This window comes from Oncorhynchus clarkii, chromosome 3 (genome assembly GCF_045791955.1).
Source record: "Oncorhynchus clarkii lewisi isolate Uvic-CL-2024 chromosome 3, UVic_Ocla_1.0, whole genome shotgun sequence".
Lineage (NCBI taxonomy): Eukaryota > Metazoa > Chordata > Actinopteri > Salmoniformes > Salmonidae > Oncorhynchus > Oncorhynchus clarkii.
The window spans coordinates 81,809,114-81,820,743 of record NC_092149.1 but is presented as its reverse complement, the minus strand read 5'-3'; the positions used below and the strand labels follow the sequence as shown (position 1 = coordinate 81,820,743).

At 42.4% G+C, this 11,630-nt stretch overlaps 2 protein-coding genes across 9 annotated transcripts; one reads left to right on the top strand and one right to left on the bottom strand.

Moving 5' to 3' along the window:
* The first annotated feature begins 86 nt into the window (after nucleotides 1-86).
* On the top strand, nucleotides 87-2,325 carry LOC139405506 (ras-related protein Rab-9A). 2 transcript variants are annotated; one of them, XM_071147892.1, is made up of 4 exons: nucleotides 87-314; nucleotides 767-886; nucleotides 978-1,007; nucleotides 1,133-2,325. In XM_071147892.1, the coding sequence occupies exon 4, from the start codon at nucleotides 1,175-1,177 to the stop codon at nucleotides 1,778-1,780; it is 606 nt and encodes a 201-aa protein (XP_071003993.1). In that variant the 5' UTR covers nucleotides 87-314; nucleotides 767-886; nucleotides 978-1,007; nucleotides 1,133-1,174; the 3' UTR covers nucleotides 1,781-2,325. The 2 variants fall into 2 exon arrangements, with proteins under 2 accessions (XP_071003993.1, XP_071003994.1); XM_071147893.1 differs by lacking the exon at nucleotides 978-1,007 and having other exon boundaries at nucleotides 1,055-2,028.
* Nucleotides 2,326-2,460: 135 nt separating this feature from the next.
* Nucleotides 2,461-7,208, bottom strand: LOC139405507 (trafficking protein particle complex subunit 2-like). Of its 7 annotated transcripts, none has more exons than XM_071147897.1 (7): nucleotides 7,147-7,205; nucleotides 6,768-6,886; nucleotides 5,128-5,272; nucleotides 4,313-4,398; nucleotides 3,762-4,219; nucleotides 3,072-3,713; nucleotides 2,539-3,025 (listed from the first exon to the last, which is right to left on the bottom strand). In XM_071147897.1, the coding sequence occupies exons 2-5, from the start codon at nucleotides 6,858-6,860 to the stop codon at nucleotides 4,121-4,123; spliced, it is 423 nt and encodes a 140-aa protein (XP_071003998.1). In that variant the 5' UTR covers nucleotides 6,861-6,886; nucleotides 7,147-7,205; the 3' UTR covers nucleotides 2,539-3,025; nucleotides 3,072-3,713; nucleotides 3,762-4,120. The 7 variants fall into 7 exon arrangements, with proteins under 7 accessions (XP_071003995.1, XP_071003996.1, XP_071003998.1 ...); XM_071147901.1 differs by having other exon boundaries at nucleotides 3,072-3,752; nucleotides 3,819-4,219; nucleotides 7,137-7,195; XM_071147898.1 differs by having other exon boundaries at nucleotides 7,137-7,194.
* Nucleotides 7,209-11,630: the final 4,422 nt, after the last annotated feature.

Here is an 11,630-nt window from a genome sequence, read left to right as displayed (position 1 = left end):
GGTTCGATTGAATACTGGAGATAGCTATTTACTGGCTAAAACTTAGTCAACAGTGTAGCTGTATTTGTTTATAATTCATTATATCATAAATAATCTGCCATTCAAACTGAGTGATGTGACTCGAGAACGTTTCGAGACTTCTTAGGTCAGATGAGTGGAAACGGGCTAATGTTATCAGATGTTGTTCGAGCCAGAAGCTGCTAGGCTAGCTAACTGCTATTGAAGACCATCCTAGGGGGACAGCTACAACAACAACAAAGAAGAAGCTATAAACTATCACAGTCGTTGTATGTGTTCTTCAAAACTTGGCAACGGTAAATTAACAATTAAGTCCCATTATCAGTCTTATGGTTTAGCTAGCGGGCTTAATCGTTTTCAGCAGGATTGATAGCTAGTCATTAGGAGAAGAAAATGTGGCATCAACGTTTGGTAGTAACAACGCTAGCTAAATCAGCTATGTAGCTAAATATCGACTGTCATCCAACTTCACACTGTTGTGCGGGCGTATGTTTGCCTTATTTCTTATAGCTAGCTATCCACGCTAAGTTTCAAACATTATTCCTCGGGTAATAGGCATTTGTTCGTATCATATTCTAGATAACATTGCTTGAGAAATATAACTTGTTAGCTAGCTATGACGTGACAGTTTATGTATCGGCAGCTATGTTTTGTAAAAGTCTGGTTACAGACAGCTGTTGTAGTCACTGTACTGTATATAGTATGTTTGCAGGTTCAGTCAACACATTTGTTTGCTATTTCGTTCCAGCTGGTTGAATGTTGACCACGGTTAAGATAATGACCGACACGAAACATAGACACATGTGACCAAGCAGCTAATGTCTATAGCACATGATCCTGGCCAACTGGAGGCTTCAATAATTCACGGGTAAGTCCCCTTCTTCCTGTTTGTGTGGTAGGTTGATTTGCTGTGAATGCCACTGTAAGATAAAGTGCTAACATTCAAGTGTTTTTCTTAGGTTTCAGAATATCTACACTGAGTAGTAAAGGTAAATCTGGCTCCTAAAAATACCTTCTTCTTTTTTTTTTTAAATAGGTGAAACAAAACAGATTTGAAAAACCTGAAGGTTATTGTGCAACAGTCGTCAGTTGCACATTACATCCTGTCCCCTAGGTCCTATTTTCCAGAGGAAGAGACCACGTTTTGTTAAGAGCCATGGCCAACAAGTCATCCCTGCTGAAAATCATCCTGCTGGGAGACGGAGGAGTGGGGAAGAGCTCCCTCATGAACCGCTACGTCACCAACAAGTTTGACACGCACCTCTTCCACACCATCGGAGTGGAGTTCCTCAACAAGGACCTGGAGGTGGACGGTCGTCTGGTCACCATGCAGATCTGGGACACGGCCGGACAGGAGCGTTTCCGCAGCCTCAGGACTCCCTTCTACCGCGGGTCTGACTGCTGTCTGCTCACATTCAGCGTGGATGACAACCAGAGCTTCCACAACCTGGCCAACTGGAAGAAGGAGTTCATCTACTACGCTGATGTCAAGGAGCCTGAGAAGTTCCCCTTCGTGGTGCTGGGGAACAAGGTGGATGTGTCGGAACGGCAGGTTTCTGCTGAAGATGCCCAACAGTGGTGTCGGGAAAATGGCAATCACCCTTACTATGAGACCAGTGCCAAGGATTCCACCAACGTAACCATAGCCTTTGAGGAGGCAGTGCGGAGAGTGCTGGCCATGGAGGAGAGGGCAGACCACCTCATCCCCACGGACACAGTCAACCTCCACAGAAAGCCCCGTTCCAGCAATTCCTGCTGTTGACAACGTGTAGGGCTTACCCAGTGCTTGACTTGGACTGAAAGAGGTGCCATTATTCATTTTGGGTGCCGGTACTGTTTATATTTAGGTGCAGGAGCTCCACAATACTTTTGAACTAATATTCTATAAGAGGAACAGGAGCCCAAGCAGTAGAACATTTTGAGGTGCCGGTACTCCTGCCCAAGTCAAGCACTGGGGCTACAACCTATAAAGAACTGGAGCTAGGAGGACACACAGGCGTATTTATTAACACTCATGCTCACAAGTACAGTAAGCAAGCACTGGCTAGTGTCCGTGGATGATAATCCAATGGGTTTGTTGGTCTTGGGACTCATTGAATGTAAAGCGGGTACTTGAAGAAGAGTATTTTTGTCAGATTCCACCAAGAAATGCATTATAATTTAAATCGGTGCAATCTTTGAATTATATATATATATATATTATCTTAAAATATCACATTATATTTTGCCATCAATGTGGTTGCCAGAAATACATTCACAAAGCATCACTTCCTGTTCATATTACATAGCCAGAAAGAGGTTCCTTTTTTTGTAGAAAGTTTTTTTTACACTGTGACTGAAACCAAGGTTGAGATGAGCGGCCTTACCAGTGAAAGTATCATAATTGATTCCATTCAAAACATATTGCAGACCGTATGTAAATATAATCCCACCCAAATGTGATACAGTAGAAACAAGTCACTTTTAATCATCAATTGAGTTAAATGGGATTAGGTAAAAAAATATATATATCTAAACATAATATATTAATATTTATTACAACAAATGTTTATACAAAGCAGAGTAATTTATGCAGTCTTAATTTGAAAAAGTTAAAGCACTAATCTAGCATCACTACTTTATAGTACAGAGAGTGGGAAATCTAAGCAGAAATGAAGGTTTATGATTTCTTACACTATAATATTATTGGTGCTGGTAGCTGAATTTGCTGGCCTTGCGATATCTGCACAACGTACCGTAATGAATGAGTTATCATTATACAATGAACACAATGTTCAACACTTACACAGGACGAGCTGAAATTCTAAATATGAAAAGAATAAAGCAGAGTTCTTATGCTGCATGACATTCTGCTCTCTACCAATAATAAGGTAGTACATAACCTTGTTCTTACCATTCCAGAATCTCAGTGTTCTGATATCTTGGCTAATTGTAATTAACAGATGGGTGATACATTATGAACTTGGTCATGGTGTTGGATATGCTAAACCATGTTTAATGTATGTACCTGTCCATGTTTAATGTATGTACCTGTCCATGTTTAATGTATGTACCTGTCCATGTTTTTGTTTCTATGGGCATCTTAATTCATCTAACATGTATGTTCTTTACATTTATGGAGATCAATTTCATTTTCTTACGCACGAGTATAGTTTTAACAGTAACATTTGATTTCAACAATCATTGCTTATTGATTTTACAGTATTGTACATCCTCACAAAATAGAGTGTTGAGAACAGTTTTCTTTGCTCATTTTTTTATCATTTTGCAACAGCAGTGTTGTCCAATGCTATTTGAATAAAAACAGTCCTTGAATGAATGATCTTTCCTAAAGACGTTTGTTTGTAGTCTCCACTGTTACAGGGGGGAAAAACACTTTGTTAAAATGTGAAAAAGATATCAGTTAAGAGTTAGACTTCAGCAGTAAGTCATTTGGGAAATGTTTTCTGGTGTGGTGAATATTACTGCATATATACAGGCTCTATTTTACACGCAGAATGTGAGTGTTTGTCTTTGTACTTGCTTAATGATTAGTGAAATGTTCTGCCATTACTTTGTATGGCAAAGGCACACACATGCACGCTAGTGAATTATTTGGAAAGTGTTTTGATGAGAGAATCTGAACAGTAAGACATAGAACATTTCACAAACATCAGAAATTAAATATACATGTTTTAACCACGCTCATTCAAGGTCTAGCTCATACAGACCATGTCACTATTATCAAACTAGACCTCAGAGACCATGTCACTATTATCAAACTAGACCTCGGAGATCATGTCACTATTATCAAACTAGACCTCGGAGATCATGTCACTGTTATCAAACTAGACCTCGGAGATCATGTCACTGTTATCAAACTAGACCTCGGAGACCATGTCACTATCAAACTAGGCAACAAAATGTTGGTGACACTCACACATGCCATTAATTCATTATAAAACACTTCCCAATGCTATCTTTTATACTGTGGTTGGTAAGAATAAAGAAAGTAATAGAGTGAATTTATCAAAACACGACCAACAGGTGATCGTAGACCAATGAGGTGTATGATAAACACAATGAAGAAAATGAAAAAAGGTGCAGAACTCAGGTTGGTTCATTAGCTCAAGAGGTGCTTCTTTCCAAGGAACTGCACTTTTCTGTCAAATGCCGTCGACCGGATTGGAGCATTGGTTTCATAAAAAGGATTCATTGCAAACTGGAAAAGAGCACAGATTACTGAACAATGATCAATCATCAGAATGTTAATTTAAGTTAGGTGTATATGACCTGCACAAAAAGGGCAACTCACCTTAATGTATAAATCATACACATCATTAAAGAAGTTTTTGATTCCGTCTTCTTGTCGTACATCATGAAGCATGATGAATCTCATATGTGATGGAGATGGTTAAAGGGAAAAAAATGGAACACAGACACTACCCATATTTCTCTGGGCCCTTTGGCCAAGGAAACAATTACTATTTGTTGAATTGTAGACATATTTCAGGAATACATTATTCCATACTTTTTTGTTGCAACGTTTCCAGGGCTATATAGGTCTCAATGGCCCCGTGGTAAGTTTCGTCTCTGAGATTGGAAGGTTGGCTAAGGTTGGATCCCTGGCCGATTCATACCAAAGACTCTAAAAATGGAACCCGTTGCCTCTGCTTGGCACTCAGCATTAAGGAGATGGATTAGGGGTATGTCCCTGCTGATAGACTAGTGTCCTATCCAGGGGGTTGAGCTTGTACATCAAGCTGTCTCGCTACAGAAACGGGAGATATGCTCCTGTTAGATCAATCAAATGTATTTATAAAGCCCTTTTTAAATCAGCTGATGTCACAAAGTGCTTTTTACAGAAACCCAGCCTAAAACCCCAAATATTAAGTCATGCAGATGTAGAAGCATGGTGGCTAGAAAAACTCCCTAGAAAGGCAGGAACCCATGAAGAAACCTAGAGAGGAACCAGGCTCTGAGGGGTGGCCAGTTTTCTTCTGGCTGTGCCGGGTGGAGATTATAAGAGTACACGGCCATTAAGGCCAGATCGTGTCCTATGGACTCTTCTGCCTCAGACATTGCTACTTACTTACGTGTAGGTCTTGGGTAGTAGTCAAAAAAGGATATGTCCTGCGGTGACAAACGCAGAGACAAACCACTCATTGAACTTGTCCACAGTCTTCAGGTACATGTTGTTAGACAGCCACATGTTTTCATCCACCAAGTCGAGAGCTGCATGTGCAATGAACTGGTTCAGATGCCGGTGGTCATCCTGTTGACATATGGACAGAATGGATAAAACAATGACATATCAAGTGTGTTTATTCCCCAATGAAAAAGGCAAAAGAATACACAAAATATTTCTACTTGCTCTCAAACATTACTTCAAATGATCAACACACAGTGACCCCCCCCCAAAAAACTTCTGGATCTGCTTTAAGCTATGAAATTGAGTGAGCATCACAGTAACCTCTTCTTTTGACTAGATGTAGATAGAGATCTCAATACATAGGTAGTGATGAAGCTAGCTACCAATTTAGATAGGTCTATGCTCCTGACAACTATCTAAACTCAGAAAAAAAAGAAATGTCTCTTTTTCAGGACACTGTCTTTAAAAGACAATTCATAAAAATCCAAATTACTTCACTGTTTCCCATGCTTGTTCAATGAACCATAAACAATTAATGAACATGGAACGGTTGTTAAGACACTAACAGCTAACAGTAGGCAATTAAAGTCAGTTATGAAAACTTAGGACACTAAAGAGACCTTTCTACTGACTCTGAAAAGCGCAAAAAGATACCCAGGGTCCCTGCTCATCTGCTTGAACGTGCCTTAGGCATGCTGCAAGGATACATGAAGACTGCAGATGTGGCCAGGGAAATAGATTGCTATGTCCATACTGTGAGAAGCCTAAGACAGTGCTACAGGGAGACAGGACAGACATCTGATCATCCTCGCAGTTGCAGACCATGTGTAACAACACCTGCACAGGATCGGTACATCCGAACATCACACCTGCGGGACACGTACAGGTTGGCAACAACAACTGCCAGAGTTACACCAGGAATGCATAATCCCTCCATCAGTGCTCAGACTGTCTGAAATAGGCTGAGAGAGGCTGGACTGGTGGCTTGTAGGCCTGTTGTAAAGGCAGGTCTTCACCAGACATCACCGGCAACGTCACCTATGGGCACAAACCCACCGTCGCTGGACCAGGCAGGATTGGCAAAAAGTGCTCTTCACTGACAAGTCGTGGTTTTGTCTCACCAGTGGTGATGGTCGGATTCACGTTTATCGTCGAAGGAATGAGCGTTACACTGAGGCCTGTACTCTGGAGCGGTATTGATTTGGAGGTGGACGGTCCGTCATGGTCTAGGGCAGTGTGTCACAGCATCATCGGACGGAGCTTGTTGTCATTGCAGGCAATCTTAACTCTGTGCGTTACAGGGAAGACATCGTCCTCCCTTATGTGGTACCTTTCCTGCAGGCTCTTCCTGACATGACCCTTCAGCATGATAATGCCACCAGCCATACTGCTCGTTCTGTGTGTGATTTAATGCAAGACAGAAATGTCCGTGATCTGCCATGGCAGGCGAAGAGCCCGGATCTCAATCCCAGTGAGCACGTCTGGGACCTGTTGGATCGGAGGGTGAGGGTGCCTTGGTGGAAGAGTGGGGTTGACAGTGAGAGGCAGTTGACAGTGAGAAGACGTTTCTTTTTTTGCTGAGTATATATTATGTTGAGAATACCGTAAAGATATATACCTTTGACTCAGCTTTACCAGCAGGCAAGAACTCCATTTCAAAGACTGGGTTGTCATGATGACCAACCATGACGTAATAGAAACTGCCAGACATGTTTCTTTCCAGCAATCAACGCAGTTCTGTGTGAACAGGAATATGCATTGGCTATTTCTGTAACTTGTGATGTAAATGTGTTAGCTAGCTAACGTTATATAGCTAACTACGTTACGTAACTAACGTTAGGTAGCTATATAGCCAGCACGCTTGCAAATGCATTATTATCATCAAGATAAGCATATTGAAGCAAACTGAAAACGTCTTAATTTACAGATAGATGTTTAGATCCAAAATGTACATGTGAAGCAATAGTTTTAATTTTATAAAACAAACGTTTGTTTACCTGCAAAAAAATAATGAAACTCTCCTTATTTCCGGGGAATATCGTCACTTTTTGATGACGACATGAAAAGGTGCAATCGACCACCGAAATACATTTGCAACAAGTGAAACATTTTCAACATTTGAAACTAGTTTTTAACTTTGTGTATTTATATTTAATAGTATATATTAGTTGATTAATTTATCTGTACTTAGCTCTAATTTCAGAGACAGAATATGAAGGTCATAAATGTGCGACTGGAACTAAACAATAACATTGCCAGTTCGTTAAATTCCAACTGTTGGCACTTGGAGAGGACTTCTTCTTTTTCGATATAATGGCGTATTGCAAACAAATGTTTAAAATTCATGCTGCCACCTACTGTGCTGGAGTGTTTGGTCAATCATGGTTTACAACATTAGTTCCACAATTCTAAATCCTCCTACCTAACTCAGTACTTCTGAGAAAAAAAAGAGCCCTACAAATTTCTAAAATACACTCCCCTACCGGTCCAAAATCATCTCTGGTAAGACTCTCAGGTCAAACGGTGGAAGACTCTACCACACCTGTCGTGATAGGCAGGCCCACTACACACTGGACTGGCTCAACTTCAGAGCGCTCACTTCTGTCGACTGACGCCATTTAGAGATCATCAAGGTTCTCAAGAGAGCTTGAAGAGCTTGGAGATTACTTGGTTTGTAATCAGGAGACGTAGGTATGTACGCCTCGAATGAATGTGTATACTCAGGAGACGAATCTCTGATATTAACAGTGCCATTCTTACGCTTCCTCGCCATCACACTTCGTCCTCCCCACCTGCTAACCGTTTTTCTGGAAAGCAGACCATTGGTTACTAAGCAGGTCATTTCAACCCGAATCCCTATATATCAGTGCTGTAAACACAATATAAATGTTAGTCTCTTTACAGAGTATTAGGTTTTTGCCTTCAACAAGAAAAACCTGCAAGCTAGTATTCGTTGATTGACCCTCTCTTCCCCTGGAGGCTTTATCCCCAGATGAACTGAGGAAGAGGCTTTACCAAACCTTTAAGAATCGAGGCGTGCTTGACACACTTAAAGTAAGAATTTACATGAGCATTTTGCCTGTTAGATTGCATTAGTTAAAGTTGTACTACCGCCTTGGGCAGGCCAGTCCCTATGAAGTCTGACTCTGTCCTGATAACCACCAGTCTGGTGGCAGAACACCTGCAAAACTCTGCATCTAAGTATACCCTGTCTGTGCTCTACCCTGAATGTGTTCTACCCTGAATGTGTTCTACCCTGTCTGTGTTCTGCCCTGTCTGTGTTCTACCCTGAATGTGTTCTACCCTGAATGTGTTCTACCCTGTCCGTGTTCTGCCCTGTCTGTGTTCTACCCTGTCTGTGGTCTACCCTGAATGTGTTCTACCCTGAATGTGTTCTACCCTGAATATGTTCTGCCCTGTCGGTGTTCTAACCTGAATATTTTCTACCCTGAATGTGTTCTACCCTGATTGTGTTCTACCCTGTCTGTGTTCTGCCCTGTCTGTGTTCTACCCTGTCTATGTTCTACCCTGAATGTGTTCTATCTTGAATGTGTTCTGCCCTGTCTGTGTTCTACCCTGTCTGTGTTCTACCCTGAATGTGTTCTACCCTGTCTGTGTTCTGCCCTGTCTGTGTTCTACCCTGTCTGTGTTCTACCCTGTCTGTGTTCTACCCTGTCTGTGTTCTACCCTGAATGTGTTCTACCCTGAATGTGTTCTACCCTGTCTGTGTTCTTCCCTGTCTGTGTTCTACCCTGTCTGTGTTCTACCCTAAATGTGTTCTGCCCTGTCTGTGTTCTACCCTGTCTGTGTTCTACCCTGTCTGTGGTCTGCCCTGTCAGTGTACTACCCTGTCTGTATTCTGCCCTGTCTGTGTTCTAACCTGCATATGTTCTACCCTGTCTGTGTTCTTCCCTGTCTGTGTTCTACCCTGAATGTGTGAAAAGATCAGGAGCCCTGTTGCTTTGGAGCAGTAACACCGTTACTCAGATTGAGGAAAAGGATGTGTCTTTGCGGAGACGAGCTGTGTTGAAAGAAATATAAACCGTGTGATATAGAGAAGCAGAACAGAGGTTAACGATAGAGGCTTTTGGAAAGGAAAAATAAGTCATGTTACCACCCTCATGCTAAGTCATTTTCATCCTTAGTCATCCTTTATCAGGGTTGGTTTAGCGGCTTACTCGCAGACTGTGTGTTGACCACAGGACCTGAAAAATACAGGTGAAGTGATATCAAACTGAAAGAGCAAGCAACTATTATCTTGAAAAATGTACAGAACAGTCCAATTAGGCTAAATCTGCCATAGTAATACCATAAAGGACACTTATGATCAAAAGACGAAGAATGTGTTTCAAGGTATTATGATATTATTATGCCAGATTTAGTCTAATTGGACTGTTCTGTACTTTAAAAAAATAATTTAGTTGCTCGCTCTTTCAGTTTGATATCACTTCACTTCCCACTTCCAGCACAGAGGAGGCCTCATCGTTTCATTATTTCTATTCCGCTCTGCCTCCAGAAGGTGGCACTCTTGTGTAGGGCAAAAAATATGAATATTCATATCCTCTTTGTCTTGTTTGTTGTGATGTATTGTGTATTTTGGATCCAGTTTATCAGGACAATTTCTTCACCTTCTGATTCAATTTATAAAGAGCTATTGTGGTTCTGTTGTTGGTTTGGACCAATTGTTGCTGTCTCAGTAATGTATAGGATAAAATAAAGGCATGTTAGTAACTTTGAATGTTAATAAGTTTGACTCTCACCACTTCTATCACCTCTTCAACCCTACAAACACACAGTAGGCTATTTATTTTTTAGATTGTAAAGTTGGCGAGTATAGCCAGCTGTCAGTTAGCATTAGTATAACATCTGTGAGGACTGATCACAGAGGCTGTACAACAAGCAGTCCAGATGCATGGCTTCTTGAATAGAGCAGTTGCCTCGTCACATAATCCACAGTCTATATGCCGTATAATATTATGTCAAACGTTTGTGTTTTGTGGCTCATTTGCATGTTACAGTCTAAGTTTAAGAAGTTTGATGTAACACTTCAGGAAACCCTCATTGGAACGTACCTCATCCTGAGGAGAGACAGAGTGGAGCTGCAGGCCCAGCTCAGGCTGCTGAAGAAGCTGGATGTGGCTCAGGATGAGAACCAGGGCCTACGGGCAGGGGAGGAATGGTGGCTCAAGAAGAGAACCAGGGCCTACGGGCAGGTGAGGAACGGTGCATCAGGAGGAGAACCAGGGCCTACGGGTGTAACGGATGTGAAATGGCTAGCTAGTTAGCGGTGTTCGCGCTAAATAGCGTTTCAATCGGTGACGTCACTTGCTATGAGACCTTGAAGTAGTAGTTCCCCTTGCTCTGCAAGGGCTGTGGCTTTTGTGGAGCGATGGGTAACGATGCTTCGTGGGTGACTGTTGTTGATGTGTGCAGAGGGTCCCTGGTTCGCGCCCGGGTATGGGCGAGGGGACGGTCTAAAGTTATACTGTTACACGGGCAGGTGAGGAACGGTGGCCGAAGCCTGGCATGGTCAGGCATTAGCCTCCTGGATGTGTGTGGGAAACCAGTTAAGTCTTTGATTCCCTTTTTTTCTCACATTTTAGCCTCTCTGACCAGTCCTTTTCTCTAACGGGGAAAGTTAGTTTTTTCACTGTCGCTAGTTCAAGGTTTTTCTGCACACGAAAGTCTTGGACGGGTCGCCTAAGTGTGTCATCTATGTCCAAACAATATCATTATGTATTTTGTAAAATATACAATATATATTTTCGGGGGATGGGAAAACTTTTCAGTGTAAACTTAAATGACTATATAGCCACTGTGAATAATTCATTCTAGTCACCCAACTGGCCTTGGCACTGTGGTTGGGTCTTTTTGGATGTGCCCCAGCTGACTGTCAATGCAGGGAATCGTTGCAGTGTTTGTGGCTTTACAGATGGCTCTGGGAAGTGAAAGCAGGGGGATGTTAGTGTGGAGAGGCCAAGGAACTGAGGGGATGGATGGAGGAGGCGGAGTGCCAATGCTTCACCCCTCTCTGAGGGACACAATGATCTTCCTGTCAGAGGAGAGGAGGACGGGATATCCTTGAGTCACTTGCTAATTTACTCTCTCTCTCTCTCTCTCCCTTTCTCTCTCTCTCTCTCCCCCTCTCTCTCTCTCTCTCTCTCCCCCTCTCTCTCTCTCTCTCTCCCCCCCCCCCTCTCTCTCCCCCTCTCTCTCTCTCCCCCCTCTCTCTCTCTCTCTCTCTCTCCCCCCCCCCTCTCTCTCTCTCTCTCTCTCTCTCTCTCTCTCTTGTCCTTACTAACTGTCACTCTTGCTGCTGGTGAGTCTCTGATCCACCTCTACGCAGACGGCACCATTCTGTATACTTCTGGCCCTTCTTTGGACACTGTGTTAACAACCCTCCAGGCAAGCTTCAACACCATACAACTCTCCTTCCGTGGCCTCCAATTGCTCTTAAATACAAGTAAAACTAAATGCATGA